Source organism: Prionailurus bengalensis, chromosome B1 (assembly GCF_016509475.1).
Source record: "Prionailurus bengalensis isolate Pbe53 chromosome B1, Fcat_Pben_1.1_paternal_pri, whole genome shotgun sequence".
Taxonomy (NCBI): domain Eukaryota; kingdom Metazoa; phylum Chordata; class Mammalia; order Carnivora; family Felidae; genus Prionailurus; species Prionailurus bengalensis.
In genome coordinates, this window is record NC_057344.1 from 43,368,962 (window position 1) to 43,388,210 (window position 19,249).

General features: G+C 34.5%; 1 protein-coding gene across 1 annotated transcript in view; it reads right to left on the minus strand.

Moving 5' to 3' along the window:
* Nucleotides 1-922: 922 nt before the first annotated feature.
* The window catches only part of LOC122473300 (disintegrin and metalloproteinase domain-containing protein 5-like), a 124,202-nt gene continuing 105,875 nt past the window's right edge, over nt 923-19,249 (minus strand). The window contains exons 19-21 of the mRNA XM_043563664.1: nt 12,522-12,681; nt 10,520-10,570; nt 923-1,087 (exon numbers count right to left, since the gene is read on the minus strand). Of these exons, the coding sequence (XP_043419599.1) occupies nt 1,075-1,087; nt 10,520-10,570; nt 12,522-12,681 (224 nt within the window). The 3' untranslated portion in view covers nt 923-1,074. The remainder of the gene's footprint in view (nt 1,088-10,519; nt 10,571-12,521; nt 12,682-19,249) is intronic.

Below are 19,249 nucleotides of genomic sequence, written 5' to 3' on the forward strand. Positions count from 1 at the left end.
ATTCCCACCAACAGTGGGCAACAGTTCCAATTTCTCCACATTTTCACCAAAATGTATTGTCTTTTTTTAATTTTTTTTTAATATTTATTTATTTTTGAGACAATGCGAGAGACAGAGTGCAAGCAGCAGAGGGGCATACAGAGCGAGACACAGAATCCAAAGCGGGCTCCAGGCTCTGAGCTATCAGCCCAGAGCCCGACGCGGGGTTTGAAGTCACGAACCATGAGATCATGACCTGAGCCGAAGTCGGACGCTTAACCCAACAGAGCCACTCAGGCGCCCCGAAAATTTGTTGTCTTTTTATATGAGAGCAAAATTTCTCAGATTTTAGTAATGAATTCTTGTAAGCTGGTACGAAATGGCTCCAGCACACCACTGCCAAGGTTGGGGCAAAGAGGAAAATTCAGATTCTGTAGGGCCCAAACTCTATCAAATTTGATGAACTATCTCTGAAAAAGAGAATATAAAATTGGGTCCTGACTTTAAAAAGAGCCCTATGTAAGTAAGTGGCCCTGATGCTTTTGCTTCCTTAGCTCTACAGTAAATCTGCTCTTGGTAAATAGGAGTCTCAACAGGCTCAAGCATGTATATAGCTTTCAAAGAGAGAAGCATTGGATTGAATTCGGATCCTATCTTCATAAGTGCCACTGGGGCAAGTCACAGGCTAGCTGAAAGCCAGGAGCTCTGAAGAGAAGAAGAGAGGTTGGACTGAGGAAAGAAGACTCGGGTCAACCTAAGGAGCATAAGGGAAAAATGCAACACTGTATACTTCACTCTTGAGAGTGAACTGGCAGGCCCTCTTGGCTTCATGAGATGAGGGTCTTAGACTGCTTTCACCTGATTCAGAGCCTCTGATGGATTCATGTTGGAGTACATAGGGTGGAAGCTGAGACTGAAAATACAGAGAAAACATCAGACATAATTTTGGTGATTCAAGTGCTGATGATTTATTATTTCATACTTTAAACCATCAGTAGTGCCAACAGAGTTGAGGGTGAAATTATTTTTCCCTTCTTGGTTTAGTTCAGTTTCTGAGGATTTCTTTGGTAATGTCCTTTCTCCAGGCCAATGTTGTTACAGACTGTTGCTGCAAGAGAAAACAAAATAGAATATAACACAAACAAAATGCCAGTGGTGCCTTTTTCTCTTTTTTTCAAGCCCTAACACAAATAACTTGAAGGTTATAATTAACTGAAGGGAAAGGATCAAGGAAATAAAAATTAATTCCAGAAAATCAATTATTTGTTACCTCAACTGCAAATACTCTTAGTTTTGTAATAGAAGCAGCTTCCTAAAATTCTGTAATTTGTTCATTTGCCTATGTTCAGAAACTATTTAGGTCAATAAAACAAAGTACTTTGATATTTCCATTCTAAATATATGAATTTTAATTTAGAATAAAAAAATTGCAATAATTCTAAGTACAATCACATTTGGTGAAATATAAAAACACCAATATATATGCACACACACATGTGTGCAACTATATATTAAAATATTTTAACAATAATCATCCTGGGTGCTAAAATTAATGGTCACTGTTTCATTCTTTTGCATACCTGTATTTTTGAAATGAATGTTTATTGCTTGTTACAATTGTCATAAGAACCAGAATGATTCACATACTCACATACAGATACAATTTATTGAATGAATTAAGAAAGGACTGTCAAGGGGCACCTGGATGGCTCAGTTTGTTGGGCATCCAACTTCTGCTCAGGTCATGATCTCATAGTTCATGAGTTTGAGCCCAGCATCCGACTCCATGCAGAAAGCTCAGAGTCTGGAGCCTGCTTTGGATTCTGTGTCTCCCTCTCTCTCTTTCTGTCTCTCTGTCTCTCTCTCCCTTTCTCTCTCTCTCAAGAGAAAAAAAATAAACATTAAAAAAAGAAAGAAAGGACAGTCAAGGTAAGATTTGAGAATACCAATGCCTCTGGATGGAAAAGGATCTTAATGTAATTAAAATCTAAATATCACCCTTTATAATGAAAAATGAAACCAGTTAAGCAAAAAATAAAGTCAAAATGTTTGTTGAAAACTTCAGTACAAAATTGAAAATGACAAAAATTTTGGAACCAAAATAAGGCATGTTTTAAAAACGGGAATTTATTAGTGGTAGGCTAGGTCTAAAATTCCAATTTACATAACAAAAATCAGTGCAATGAGAGATGGGAGAGGGTAAAAACACACTAAGCATCTCTCATATAAAGAAAGTCTCAAAAATTCCTGTAATCTCAGATAAGTATGTTGTGTATTTTCTCTTTTTTTTTTTAAGTTTATTTATTTATTTTGAGACAGAGAGAGAGAGTGAGAGGGAGAGACAGAATCCCAACCAGGCTCCATGCTATCAGCACAAGCCCTACCCGAGGCTCAAACTCACAAACCATGAGATCATGACCTGAGCCAAAACCTAGAGTCTGCCACTTAACTGACTGAACTATCCAGGCACCCCTGTATTGTGTATTTTCTATTTGTGCTGCACTTGTTATAGAAATAGCTCATTACTAAATGACACAGTGGAAAGTAACAGAAAATTCAATAAGATAGAAAAATAAACTAAAATTTAAGATATTCTATGGTTCAGAAAGTATACCATTCACATATGCAACTGACTACTTAATAGTAACTAACTTATAAAAGTTACAACCTGATATAATGGATTGGTGGTTATCACTACAACTAGGTAATCTGGCAATAGGTATCAAAGACAATGATAGTGTATATATTATATTTATGTTTTGATGAATTTCTCTTATAGGGATTTATTCTGAGACTATAATTGGACAATTGCTCTAAAAGGTATATTTATATAATAATGTTTATTACAGGGTGTTTGCAACAATGAAAAACTGGAAGTAGTCTAAATATTCATAATGATAGATTTTTAAAATGAGTTATTTTTCATTTTTAAATTGAATACTATATGTCACAAAATGATGACATAGACCTATATCTTCAGATATTAAAAGTTGTCCATAATAGTCTCAAGTAAAAAAAAAGTATATGTATGTTTTGGTTAGAAAAACATTTAAGAAGATATGCATCTATATTGTTAAAGGAAATTTTTCTTGAGTACTGTGATTATGAGAAACTTCTCTTTAACTTGTACACTTACCAAAGTATCCTATATATTTTAATAAAATTTGATAGTACATTAAAAATAGGAAAAATGTTTTTTGAAAATAAGCAACCCCATAAATCACTGCCAAGGCTAATGTCATGAAGATTTTCCCCTAAGTTTTCTTCTAGGAGTTTTACAGTTTCAGGTCTTACATTTGAGTGTTTAATCCATTTTGAATTGTTTTTGTGTATGGTGTAAAGAAAGGGTCAAATTTCATTCTTTTATATGTGGATATCCTACAGGTTTTCCCAGCACCATTTCTCAAAGAGACTCTCTTCCCCATTGTGTATTCTCAGCACTTTTTTCAAAGATCAATTGACTATATATACATATATATATATGCATGAGTTGATGTCTGAGCCCTCTATTCTGTTCCATTGGTCTGTATCTGTATTTATATGAGCACCATACTGTTGGATTATAGTAGCTTTGCAATGCAGTTGACCCTTGAACAATACAGGGATTAGGAGCACCAACCCCCCATGCAGTTGAAAATCTGTGTATAACTTTTGACTTCCCTGAAAGTTAACTACTAATAGGCTACTGTTGACTGGAAACCTTACTGATAATATAAACAGTCAATTAAAATATAAATAGTCAATAAAAACAGTCAATTAAAACAGCCAATGCTGGCCTCATAAAAGTGTTCCCTCTTCTTCAATTTATATATATATTATATACTGTATTAATAAGTAAGCTGAAGATAATTAAGAATATCATAAAGAGAAAATACATTTACAGCACTATACTGTATTTATTAAAAAATTGTGTATGAGTGGATCCACACAGTTCAAACTCATGTTGTTCAAGGGTCATCTGTATGTTTTGAGATCAGGAAGTGTGAGGCTTCCAGCTTTGTTCTTCTTTCTCAGCATGTTTTGGCTCTTCAGGGTACTTTGTGGTTCCACATGAGTTTTAGAATTGTTTTTTGTATTTCTGTCAAAAATACCATAGAAATGTTATCAAATTTGCAGATAACTTTGGGTAGTATGGACATTTTAACAGTATGAATTCTTTCAATCAAAAACCTATAATGTCTTCTCATTTGTTTGTGTGTTACTTCTGTCATCAATGTCTCGCAGTTATCAATACCCAAGTCTTTCACCATCCTACTTAAGTTTATTCCTAAGTATTTTATTTTTCAGCAGATCCTATTGCATTTTTAGGGTTTTCAAAATATAAAATCATGTCACCTGCAAACAGGAACAATTTTACTTCTTCCTCTTCTGATTTAGATGCCTTTATTTTCTTTTTGTTGCTTAACTGTCCTGGCTAGAGCTTCCACTACTAGATTTAGTAAGATGTGGTGGTAAGTTTTTCACTGTTGAGTATGATATTAGCTGTGAGCTTTTCCTATATGGCCTTTATTATATTGAAGTAATCTCCTTCCACCTAATTTGTTAAAAGTTTGTATCATAAAAATGTTTCAATTTTGTCAAATGCCTTTTCTGTATGCATTGAAATGACCCTGCCATTTTTTATTCTTCATTTTGTTAATGTGAGATATCACATTGATTAATTTTTGTATGTCGGACTATCCTTACAACCCCATGATATCACTTTGTTATGGGGATGATCCTTTAATGTGCTGTTGAACTTTGCTAGTATTTTGCTGAGGACTTTTGCATCTATACCAGTCACAGATATTAGCCTATGGTTTTCTTTTCTTGTGGTGTCCTTGTATGGTTTTGGTGTCAGGGTAATGCTGGCCTCATAAAATGAGATTGAAAGTGTTCCCTCTTCTTCAATATCTTGGAAGAGTTTGAGGAAGATTGGCATTAATTATTCCTTAAATGTTTGGTAGAATTCACCAGTAAAGCCAGTCTATCCTGGACTTTATTTGCTGGGAGGTTTTTGATTGCTGGTTCAAACTTCTTACTAGTTATTGATCTGTTCACTTTCTATTTCTTCATAATTTAACCTTGGTAAGCTGTGTGTTTTTAGAAATTTATTCACTTCTTTCAGGTTTTCCAGTTTGTTGGTATGTAATTGTTCATAATAATTTTTTATGATTCTTTTTATTTTTGTAGCACCAGTTGTAATGTCTGCTCTCTCATTTCTGGTTTTATTCATATTAGTCTTCTCTCTTTTTGTGTTAGTCTAGCTAAAGTTTAATTAATTTTCATTTAAAAAACAGTGCTTTTGTTGACTTTTTCCTTTGCTTTTCTATTCTTTAAAAAAATTTTTTTAAATATTTGTTTATTCTTAAAAGAGAGAGAGAGAGAGAGAGAGAGAGAGAGAGAAAGTGAATGCAGGAGGAGCAGAGAGACAGGGAGACACAGAATCTGAAGCAGGCTCCAGGCTCGGAGCTGTTGAGCACAGAGCCCAGGGCTCAAACTCACAAACTGCAAGATCATGACCTGAGCCAAAGTCGGACACTTAACTGACTGAGTCACCCAGGCACCCCAACTGCTTTTCTATTCTTTATTTTGTTATTATCTGCTCTAATCTCTATTATTTCCTTCCTTCTTCTAACTTTGGGCTTTAGTTTGTTCTTCTTGTTCTCATTTCTCGATGTGTAAAATTAGGTTGTTATTTGAGATCTTTCTACTTTTTAAAAAATGTAGGCCTTTATTGATATAAACTTCCCTCTAAGCACTACTTTTTAAAATCGTTTTTAATGTTTATTTAGTTTTGAGAGAGAGAGAGTGTGTGCGCGCGCGCGCCTGAGTGGGAGAGGGGCAGAGAGACAGAGGGAGACACAGAATCAGAAGCAGGCTCCATGCTCTGAACTGTCAGTACAGAGCTGGATGTGGAGCTAGAACCCATGAACTGTGAGATCATGACCTGAGCTGAAGTCTGACACTTAACCAGTCAACTGAGCCACCCAGGCTTCCCTAAGCTGTGTTTTGGTATGCTGTGTCTTCATTTTCATTTGTCTCAAGATATTTTCTTAAAAAATACTCCAAAAGAAAGTTTTCTAATTTCCTTCTTATTTCTTCTTCATTGGTTGTTCAAGAATGTACTGTTTAATTTCTACATTTTTGTAAATATTCCGGTTTTCCTTCTGCTACTGATCTCTAGTTTCATTCCATTGTGGTCAGAAAAGATACCTGGTATGACATAGATTTTCTTAATTTGTTAGGATTTCTTTTGTCAACTAATACTTCATCTATACTAAAGAATATTCCATGTACATTTAAGAATTTATATTCTGCTACTGTTGGGTAGACTGTTCCATATATGTCTATTAGGTCCCATTGGTCTATAGTGTTGCTCAAGGGTGTTCTTTTTAAGTTGATTTGCTGTGTGGATGTTCTATTATTGAAAGTGAGATACTGCAGTCTCCTACTTTTACTGTATAGCTGTCTATGGCTTTCTCTGTTCATATCTATCAACATTTGCTTTATATATTTAGATGCTCTGATGTTGGGTGCATATATATATATATACACATATATATACATATATTATATGTATACGTACATATATGTATATATGTATGTATATACATATATACATATATATATATATATTTCTGGTGAATTAATCCTTTTTATCATCATATAGTGTAAATAATGTATGACCTGTGTTTCTTGTGACAGGTTTTGACTTAACATATATTTTTCTAATATAAATATAGCCAACTATACTTAAGAGTAAATAAGACATGGGGTTCTGGATGGCTCAAGTGGGTTAAGCATCTGACTTTGGCTCAGGTCATGATCTCACAGTTTGTGAGTTCAAGCCCTACATTGGGCTCTGTGCTGACAGCTCAGAGCCTGGCACCTGCTTTGGATTCTCTGTCTCCCTCTTTCTCTGTCCTTCCCCTGCTCACACTGTCTCTCTCTGTCTCTAAAAAAAAAGGAATAAATGTTTTTAAAAAATTAAAAAAAAGAGTAAATAAGACATGTGTATATTGTGGGTCTGTTTTTGGAACCAACAAAAAAAAAATAGAGATTCCACTCTTAAGGCGCCACTGCTAAGTGGTGGAGAGAAGAATGTTCTTTTGAACAATGGTGGATCAATTATATATCTACATGGGAAAAATAAACTTTTATCACTACCTCACACACATAACAAGAATTAATGGATCACTGAATAGAAAGTGTTGATATTAAGCAGTGAAAGTTTTCTTTTTCTTTCATCTTCAACATTATGTTATTATATTTCTATTTGCACAAAAATTTTACAATCATTTTATAATTTTCCATCAAAAATAATGTCAAGATTTTTATTTTAGGATTGCATTAAATCTATAGATCAATTTGGGAAAAAATTATATCTTAAAATATTGAACACACCATGTTCCTCAATTGATTTAGGTCTTCTTAAAATTCTCAGCAATATTTTGTATTTCAAGTATAAATCTCTTTCATATTCTCACTGAATACATTCCCATGTATGTCTCTCTGTCTCTGTCTCTGTCTGTCTGTCTCTCTCTCTCACACACACATACACAAAGTATATATAGTTGCATTTTTCAATTTTAATTTTCTCATTGTTTGTTGCTTGTGTATGTATAAAGTTAAAATTGATTTTATATTGGGGTGCCTGGATGGCTCAGTCAAGTTGAACATACGACTTTGACTCAGGTCATGATCTCACTGTTCGTTGGTTCGAGCCCCACATCGGGCTTGCAGCTGTCAGCCTGTCAGCATGGAGCTCACTTCAGATCCTCTGTCCCCCCCTACACATTGGGTATAGAAATTACTTAAAAATAAAATCTTGGGGTGCCTGGGTGGCTCCGTCGGTTTAGCGGCCCACTTCAGTTCAGGTCATGATCTCAGGCTTTGTGAGGTCAAGCCCTGCATTGGGCCCTGTGCTGACAGCTCAGAGCCTGGAGCTTGCTTCACATTCTGTGTTTCTCTCTCTGCCCTCCCCTACTTGTGGGCTCTCTGTCTCTCTGTCTCTCTCTCTCTCTCAAATAAATAAATAAATAAATAAACATTAAAAAAAACTGATTATATATTGGCCTTGTATCCAGGCACCTTAAATTCATTTATTAATTCTAATTTGTTTGTAATGTCTTAGACTTTTCTATGTACACAGTCATATTATCTACAAACAATGACATTATTCATTCTTTATTTCCAATCTTTCTACTTTTTTTTCTTACCTTATTTTCCTGTCTAGGATCACCCATACAATGTTGAAAAAGAATACAATTGTGAAATATGTTCCTGATCTCAGGGGTAAACATTCACAATTTCAGCATTAACTGGAATGTTTACTGTATATTTTCTTGTTTCAAATTTCCTTTACCAAATTGCAATAGCCTCCTTCTATCACTGGTTAAGTGGGCATTTTTATAGTGAAAGGCTATTTTTTTCTTCACCTATACAAATGATCACATAATTGTTCTCTTCTATCAATATGGTAAATTATATTATATTGGCTTTCTAATTTTAAATGAACTTATCATTATTAGTTCACCCTTCCCCTCCATGGCTATTTACGTTTTACAATGCTAACTAGATTTACTTGGAAATGTTTTATTTAAAATTGCTGCATCTTTAATCAGAAATTGATTTATAATTTTCCTTTCTAGTAGAGCTTTTGTCAAGTTTTGGTATTAAAGTTAGTCTGGCCACATGGAGAAACTTGGGATACACTTCTTTTTATATTCTCCAGATGACTAGTGTAAGACAGGTATTACTTCTTTTTTAAATATTTGAAAGATATAATGGTTTGAATTACTTTCCCATGTCTTCATTCTTTTTCTGGTATATGTCTATTCATCCATGCTCTTTGCCATGTGGCCTTTTAGTATCTCCTATTAGAGTGGGTGGAGTATATCACACACATCCCCTCATTGGATTTGGTATTGTGACTTGTTTGGCTAATGCAATATAAGATAATGTGATTAAGGAAGTGCTGGCTTAATTTATCTTGGCTCTTTTGTTCCTGATGCATGCCATGAAAACAATATGCCCAAGTATCAACTTTGTGAGAAAGTTTTAAGTGACAGTTTCCAGATATTTAATGGGAAAGACTTATTCATATTTGCATTTTTTTCTCTATTCTACTTTGGGAAAGATATGTTTTTGGAAAACACATATATTTCATCTGAAAATTTAAATTTATTGATTTTAAGTTATCACTATTATCTTTTTTTCTAATGTCCAAAAGATTTTAAAAACATGCAATTTTATTACCTGACATTGGTATTTTATAACCTTTCTCTTTTTATTTTGAGCCACTGACTAATTTTTTCTATTTTCATATGCTTCAACAGATACATTTACAAACACTTGTCTTAATGAAAGAAAATGTTAGGTAAAGGATGTATTATACACATTCCAATGAGTTAAGCATATGGTCATTCTCATATCCTTCTACACATAAACTTACATTACACGTATATTTTAATGAAGAAGATGTTACTTGAAAGAAGGTTTATACACAGTGTAGTTTCAGTTAATTATATGCATTACTATTTTTAAGAATCTGCCTCTTTGCTCATTTTTGTTATTTTTTTGTTTATTTTCCTTTTCATTTATTTCTGCTCTTTCCTTAATTATTTGTTTCCATCCAGTCTTTGAGTGCAATTATTTCTTCTTTTTCTCTTTTTGATAGAGACTATCATGAAATAAACCACATTTGATTGTTCTCTGTCCTGTAATACGCATTTCATTGTGATTAAAAGGATTAAAGTATAGTCTTACCTAGAAAGCAATGATATGCCTAATTTTTGTAGAACCTAAAACAGTCAGTCTTGACAATAGGATTAGGAAGGTGACTGTCCATATTTAATAGAGTTTCTTTTAAAATTAGGAATTCCCTCAATTCAGACATGTATCTCAATATTTGTTACACAAATATCATAGCATGCAACTTTGTCCTGCAAGGATGAAGACAGAATTTGAAAAATAATCTGGGATGCTATATAAAATATTGTCTCCTTTTATATTCTACCCATCATATGGTATGGGAAATTTTTATATACCAATAACAAATGAGGAATATATTCTGTTTGATTACTCCATAGTCTCATCTCTAAATTTACTTTCCCAGATGAATTAAGACAGTAAAATGAATGAAAATGTCAAGTCTTTATCTTACTAGCAGTTATTTTTTTCTAAGATAATAGTGTAACTACAAGCACATATGATATCCCTTATAATATCAGTGTTCTTTACATGTGGCAGTAAAATGTCATTAAGATATAAGTGCTCTGTACCAATGCTCAAAAAAAAAATCGCACAAATTATGTGCTTACTGATGCTTGTGAGTGTACACAAAAATCACTCCTTTAGGGTAGGTTGGTAAAGAGAGGTTGAGATATCATGAAAGCAAGCTTTGTTTTTTTCATATTATAAATGCTAACTAACAGTGAGAAACATAAAGAATCTTATGAACAAATATTTTGGTTTCAAATTAATAATTTTGAAGTGCTCCTAAACAATGATCAAAACATACAATGCACAATGGTTAATCGCGTTGTTCTATATTCACCTTTCACTGGGGGATAATTTGCTGTTACTGCTGCTTTCTTCTGACACAGATCTATAAAATTGACAAAGTTTATTTTAAGTGGGAAAATTTTTAAATCTTGAACAACTAAGTGACTATTTTTCAAAGAAACAGACTGACTCATTAAATGTCTCTTTCCAACAAAATAAAACAGGTACAATTCTTTTTTGTCTTTCTTGAATTACATTAACATACTCTGAGTGTTATATTACCTTCAGGTGTATGGTATAATGATTCAACAATCATTTTACTCAGTGTCCATCGAGATAAGTGTAGTCTTAATCCCCTTCACCTATTTCATCCATTCCCTCAACCCACCTCCTATCTGGCGATCAGTTTGTTCTCTGTATGTATGAGTCTGCTTTTAGTTTGTCTTTTTTTTTGCTTGTTTGTTCCTTTGTTTCATTTCTTAAATTCTGCATATGAGTGAAATCATATTTGTCTTTCTCTGACTGATTTCACTTAGCATAATACACTCTAGTTCCATCCATGTTGTTATAAATGGCAAGAGTTCATTATTTTTTATAGCTGAGTAATATTCCATTGTGTATATCTACCACATCTTCTTTATGCATTCATCTATAGATAGATGCCTAATATTAGAACAAATGCCATCAGCCACCTTGCTTTGTTGATTAACTCCTCTCATCTTACTTTTACATTTATTGAATTATTTATAAGCCCACATACGTACAGACAGGCCCTTTGCTTCTATGATACCCCTAACTCCTCTGGTAAAATTAAGCTAAAGCCTTAAAGTAGCAGTCAAAAATTTCAGTTAATTTTTCTATATATTCCTATTTTTTTCTTCTTTTCATAACATATACTCATGTCTTCTCTTTCTACCAATTCCTGGAAGTTAAAACTAGAGGTAAATCGCTCTGTGGGAAAACATAGTAAATTATGAATAAGGGGCTTAATAATTATGACTAAATATTTGTGTAACAGATTACAGATAATGTGGTGATTTCACTTATTAGTTTTGAATAACCAAAAGTTTATTATACTTTCGAAAATAATAAGGGAAGCTTATTATCTCTCATTGTATAGAGTTATAGAGAATAATATTTTTTATTATGAAATTTATTGTCAGATTGGTTTCCATACAACACCCAGTGCTCATCCCTACAGGTGTCCTCAATACCCATCACCCACTCACCCCTCCTTCCCACCCCCCATAAACCCTCAGTTTGTTCTCAGTTTTTAGGAGTCTCTTATGTTTTTGTTCCCTCCCTCTCTAACCATTTTTTTTCTTCCCCTCCCCCATGGTCTGGTTAAGTTTCTCAAGATCCACATAGGAGTAAAAACATATGGAATCTGTCCTTCTTATAGAGAATAATTTTAAGAACATAGAGATTAAATCACTTGCTCAAGGTGCCATAGTTTCTGCATGCAAGATTTAGGCATTAAAAATAGGTTTTCTGAGGCTAAAATGTAATTTTTTCCCATTTCATGACGCTGCCTTCTGTGTCCTAACCTGTGTTATAAACTGCACATGTAATTTCTGGTTAAGAAATGTTTTTATAAATTAGCAGCATCAATACTTAGGAAAATAAATATTATGGAAGCAGATTCATAAATACTATTTTCAGCTGAGAGAGCCATTCTAATAAAGTCATTTGCCACTGGTCTGAGTACCTGTATCTAAAAAATTCCTTGAGATGCAGTATTACATATTCTCATGAAGCCTGAAGACAATAAGACTATATAGACAGAACTGGTAGACTAAGAGGCTGAACAGACCTCCACAATACTCTTGGCAGCTATAGCTCCTCTGAAAGTGATACTAGTGGTAAAATGAATGGTTATGGTAAGGAGTAAAACTAAGAAACAAGAAAAAAAAAGGAGGACATCAGACGGATTTGAAATATTTCCCTGGGCCTCGCCTCATATTGTTCTACCTCCTGTCTTAGATTATCCCTGATGAAACAGGAATACTTTTTTCTTGACTCATTGAATTTAGTAAGAGTAAACAAAAATATACCTGTCACTTTCAGTTTCCCCCCTGTAGCACAGCTCTCTTATTTTATTCTGCTTTATTACAACAGCAGCAGTGATGATGAGCAGAGGTAGAGAAATGTAGAAAATGAGTTCAAATCGGTGTTTTGAAGGAGTGGTAGATCGTCCCCCCAAATCACTTTTACCTATAATGGAAAGTTATAGGTTATTTCATATTATACTCATAATTTCAAATTATATTAGAAATTTTATTAACCAAATGAAAATGTGTAGAGGATATCATTACCAACATTATTCCCAAACACTAAACATTTCATTCATATTTTATGAATATATTACAATATTAAACTAACATACAAACTATTAAAACTAACATATAAAATATGAATTAAACTAACTTATAAATTAACATTTAAACTAACATATAAAATATAAAATGGGCTGTTACTAGTGCTTTATTGCTTAGGAATTTTCAACCTTACACCCTATAGTAGATTTATAGTATAGATTTGTTTGATTGAAGGTAATCTTCCTTCATGAAGTATACGTTTAATGCTTGCAACCATTTCTTCAACTTCTTTCTGATATAGCTTATCCAAAATTCAAACATGTATATCATAGAGAGTATTGGGATTGTACCTGTACATGAGAACTAAATCTGGAAAATGTGGCATTTAATTTCTCTTACATTACATTATATATTTTTTCTAAATATTAAAAATTAGTACTCACTAAATAACTAAATTATTTAACTAAGTTCTTATTTTTTCACTGTCCTACATTGTTTATTAGGTAAGAATTTTACAAGCATTATTTATATTAGTGGTAACAGCAGAACTGAAGAGTATTGCATCTTCTCCATGCCGCATGGGGAGAACCACCCATAGTGTGCCCTTTCCAAGGCCACTGCTCTCGTGGTCTGCAGATGTCAGCCTTCCCATCTCCCTGTGCCTGTGGACTGGTTTGGTGATCCCCTGGGTGTAGGGGTTTCTTCTAATAGCTTTTTGGAATGGATCAATGAGGATAATCTCAAAGAATTTGTATGTGGAATCTTCGCCAACCCAGTAAGAATTCAAGACTCTTAGAACCCCACAGTAGTATCTAGCTCACTCCTCTGCAATAGAGTGAAGGTTTTGGGAAAATTTTAGCTGGTTAACACCATGATGGAAAGGCTTGCCATAGGTAGCACTCTCGGGGACTGGGCATTTATGGCCACCATGTCGCACACGAATCTGATGTATGACATAACCTTGCTTGGCCTTGTACTCCCAGTCTGTGGGCTTTAAGGGCTTTATCAGCTAGGGGGGCTGGAAAGGGGGCTGTGGAGAGCAGAGAGCTGGTGATAGTGCCAGCAACACACCCTGAGAAGAAAGCACATTACATGGGACTGCTTCTTCTTCCATAGCTCCTGGATGTACTTGTAATCGCCCATCTTGGCTTACCTTTGAGCTGATAGCTGCCACCAGACAGAAAGAAAAAAGTCTTTCTCCTCTTAAGTAAGTTTTTAATCAAATATATAGCCATAGGAAATTAAGATGGCTCTAGAATTATTTTGTAGAATGCATGGCCAAACTTGACTTTGACCCATTTTTGACTGATGTTAATATCTACATTTTCCTCATCAGTTCTTATTCATTCTCAGCTGACATCTGTATTCATTCCTGAGCATCTGACCTATATGGGTACTCAACTTCCACCTTATTGTATATACCAGCCACCGATCTGGGTTTATAATGTTATCAAGCTCTGCTTTCTCCAAAATTTATTGGCAAGTTTTTTTTTTTTTTAATTTGGTATAGAATACTGTTCTCTGCTAGTTCAAACAATGGAGGATCTGATAAGTAGAGGAGCCACCCCCCAGCTATAGTTGTGCATGGTCAGGGCCTAATATACTCCTCTGAAGACTGCCCCAGTCTCTTTTAGTTCCCGTAGCATTTTTCAAGTCAGTTCAAGCTAAGAGCAACACTTTTCCAGTCTACTTTGTGCTTGTGATTGCGGTTTCCAATACCTCTGGAATGAGGATGACATTATATTTGTAATCAGAAAGCCAGTGAATCAGATGAAGAGGGCATCCTCTCTGGCCAAATACTGCAGATTTATTCTCAGCTACTTTTATAGTCTTTTGGATAATCAATGATGCCACATGGGTTATTTGAAAAGGAATATAATATATGCCCAGGAAGCCTCAGAACATGAGTAGGATTTCTAGAAACCCCCAAAAAAACTGGTCTTACATCTTTACCTTCTATTGTCTAGTTTTAACAGGCACTACTAGTAACCACCATGAAAGAATATTTATTCACTTATTTACTCTGGGTCTCCATTTTACATTGGTTAAGATTAGTCTTCAGTAATCTTCCCTCAAGCTTCTTTTACTTAATTCCAAAGATGTAGTGAATTTTTCAGGCATTTAACTATTAATGGTGTTTTACCTCCTCCCTTTTATTACCCCAAATGTCTTGAGCCTTAGGCTCAAGAGTTTGTTAAATCAGACTCCCTAAAACAGAGGTCTTACCCTTGCCAAACTTTATAGGCAAACATCAGGTACAGAAAAAAGGTGGGGTTTTTTTTGTTTTTTTGTTTTGTTTTGTTTTGTTTTTCATGAAAGAGCTTGAATCCATCAGCTGCAACTCCTAAAAGTTTCCCTTCTTTTCCTTTTTCCCCTACATTCAGAATGATTTCAGAAAAAAACAGATGAGAGTTTTGAGTAAACTAGTCATGAATGGCACTGTTAATTATGCAGCTTACATGATTACCCAGTTTCTCCAACTGGCTATTCTGCCATAAATAGATTCTAGGTTTATTTAGAATAATCAGGGATGCCTGGGTGGCTCAGTAAATTGAGTGTCCGACTTCAGCTCAGGTCATGATCTCATGCTTTGAGAGTTTAAGTCCCACATCAGGCACTCTGCTATCAGTACGGAGCCCACTTCAGATCCTCTGTACCCCCCCCCGCCCCTCCCCCACTCACTCTGTTTCTCTCAAAAATTAATTAATTAAAAAAAAAGAAGAATCTATGTATACAGGTAAGTATACCCTACCAAAAAAATTTTATAGCGAGGGGCTCCTAGTATCTTCCTATTAGCAAATACTATTATTAGTGTGTGTGCTGGTTAATTTTATGTGTCCAACTTGACTAGGCCACAACATGCTCAGATATTTGGTCAAATATTATTCTGGGTGTTTCTGTGAGTGTGAATTGGAATAAGATTAACATTTAAACCAGTAGACTAAGTAAAGCTGATAGCTTTCTTTAATGTGAGCAGGCCTCATCCAATCAGCTGGAGGCCTTAATAAAAAAAAAAAAAAGCACTGACTCATCCATGAATAAGAGAGGATTCTTCCTGCTTGAGGAGCTTTCATAGTAGACCTACAGGCCCCAGAGTATAAGGGATTAAGACAGGCCCTATGGCAGCTGACCAAAGGAAACTAGTTGGATTAAAAGGTTTCCTCTGATCCCAGGTTCAAGTGCCACCATTCTACTGCCATTTGGACCCAGAGTGATATAGGGAAAGCAACCATGAACATTTGCCTGCGACCATCAAAGTTGTCATATGGGAAGTCTCAAATACCAAATAATCCAATACTGAGATGCGAAATTTTCTGAGTTATGAAAACTGGTTTGGAAGGTTGAAGTTAAAGAACAAAATCCATTTGGAAGTTAAAAAAAAACAGGAACTAAAAGCAACGTTGTTTGGGGGTCAAATGAGTAAGCATAAATTATCTGTCTTCTATGGTTGCTGTTTTTAACTCTGACTGCAGATGTTGACAATTGTAATTTGTGGTTCATTTTTTTTAACGTTTATTCATTTTTTGAGAGAAAGAGACAGAGCATGAGTGGTGGAGGGGCAGAGAGAGAGGGAGACACAGAATCCGAAGCAGGTTCCAGGCTCTAAGCTGTCAGCACAGAGCCTGACACAGGGCTGGAACTCACAGACTGTGAAATCATGACCTAGGCCGAAGTCGGACACTTAAGTGACTGAGCCGCCTAGGCACCCCTAATTTGTGGTTCATTTTGAGTGATGCCACTTAAGTGTGCAGCCTAAGGGTATTGAAATCATTAACAGTCCATCTTTGACTTAGTCTTTGGATTAACTGTTGTGCTTTGTGTCAAGAGAGTGCTAATATAATTTTTCTTATTGTCAATATTATAATCATATTTTCTAAGAGCTCAGATGATGGTAATCAGAATCATTACAATACTAACACCAGCATGACCCGGACATCACTGAACATGAAAACTAAGTGACTATTTTTGTTAAGTTTGTTTATTTTGAGAGAGATAGCACACGAGTGGAGGGGGGGCAGAGAGACAGGGGCAGAGAGAGAGAGAGAGAGAGAGAGAGAATCCCAAGTAGGCTCTACACTGTCAGCACAAAGCCTGACATGGGGCTCAAACCCATGAACTGTGAGATCATGACCTGAGCCCAAGTCAAGAGCCAGATGCTTAACCAACTGGGCCACTGAGGTGACCCTACATGACTATTTTTAATACCACTGGATTGAAAATATAAATAACCAAACAGAGCATATTACACAATATGACAAAAATAATTTGGATGCAGAAATAAACCCACACATATATGGTCAATTAGTTTATGACAAAGGAGCCAAAAATATAAAATGGGGAAAGGACAGTCTCTTAAATTAATGGTATTGGGAAAACTGGTTATCCACATGCTAAAGAATGAAATTGGACTATTCTACATAATATACAAATATTAACTCAAAATGTTTTAAAGACTTGAATGTACTTGGAACCATAAAACTCCTAGAATAAAATAGGTAGTAAGCTCCTTGATATTGATTTGGTGATAATTTTTTTGAAATCTGACATCAAAAGCAAAAATAAACAAGTGGGACTACATCAAACTAAAAAGCTGCACAGCAATGGAAACCATCAACAAAATTAAAAGGCAACCCATTGAATGAGAAAAAATATTTGCCAATAATATATCTAATAAGGGGTTAATATCCAAAATATATTAAGAATTCATCCAACTCACCAGCAAAAAAAAAACAAACAAATAATCTGATTTTTAAATGGGCACAAGACATGAATAGAAATTTTTCCAAAGAAAACATTCAAAGGGCTAACATACATGAAAAGATGCTCAACATCACTATCAAGAGGGAAATACAAGTGAAAACCATAAGGAGATATCACCTCACATGTTTTTTAAAAATTAAAAATAGAATTACCATATGATCCAGCAATTTCACTTCTGGGTACATAGGCAAAGAAAATGAAAACACTAACTCAAAACTATATATGCACCTCCATGTTCACTGCAGCATTATTTGTAATAGCCAAGATATGGACACAACTTAAATGTCTATCAATGAATAAATGGATAAAAAAATGGGGTTATATATATATAATGGAATATTATTCAGCCATAAAAAGAATGAAGACTTACCATGTGTAACAACATGGATAGACCTCAAGATCATTATGCTAAGTGAAATCAGTCAGACAGAAAGACAGTACATTTGTATGATCTCATTTATATGTAAAAAAAAATACAAGCTCATAGATACAGAGAACAGATTGATGGTTGCCAGAGGTGTGGGAGTGGCAGTAAATGAAATGTATGAAGAGGGTCAAAGGTACAAGCTTCCAGTTATAAAATAAATAAATCTTAGGAGTGTAATGTATAGCATTGTAACTATGGTAAATCATACTGTATTGCATATTTGAAAGTTTCTAACAGAATAGACCTTAAAAGTTCTCATCACAAGAAAAAAACCCTACAACTATGTATGTGATGGATGCTAACTAGACTTACAGCCATCATTTCACAATGTATACAAATATTGAACCATACTGTACACCTGAAACTAATATAATGCTATATGTCAATTATATCTCAATAAAAAAGGAATATGCAATAGGTATGTGAAAGCACATTTGGAGGTTGAATCTCAAATTTCTTGGATGAAATAAGCAAGTATGTTTAAATCAACTCCACTTTTTGTTTCCCAAATAAAAACAAACAAAAAACTTTTCTCTCCCCAAAAGACACCAAAGTCCCGACAAAAATAACCAGCAAATTAGCTTGAGCACACTATACGAACAAACATGCACTGCCCTATCACTCATTCCCCTACCAAACCAAATGAAGTTACATTTCCTGATTCACTGATTACACTAAAATTTCTGGTGGGAGAAAAATGTGAAAATTTTCATAACATCTGTTGTCCCCTTAAGTGTAGCAAGGATTCTGTCCTACCAAGTGAATATGGCAGGAAAGTATTTCTCCAGCTCTGACATAATTTGATTTCAAAAATGAAGTTTAAAAAAGTTTCTTAATTTCTATGCAAATTTTAATGAAATTATAGATAAGATAAAGAAAAAATTTTGTTATCTTGTTCAAATCTAAACTAGACTTTGCTCGTCTGTATGCATACTTAGCAGGCAGTGCAAATGTAAACTTCTGCAAGTCCCATCCAGTCTATAAACTTCTTATCAAAGACAAGGAAAAGATCCTACCTGCTAAATATCCTATACACCTTGGACACAATGCTGAATGGAGTGAGATATGTTTACCTGTAATATAGAGTCTTTCATCATGAAAGCTTTTGGTCACTTTTGTTTCCTCAAAGTGTGTAGAAGCTCATAATGGGATTTTTTAAACTTTATGAAATGGAAGGTGATGCTTCTTCAGAAGTGGACACGCACAAGATTGCTCTTAGTGTTACTGGCTATAGAAAGTGTGTTGAAAATACACATTTTCTGTATTTGTTTGTTAT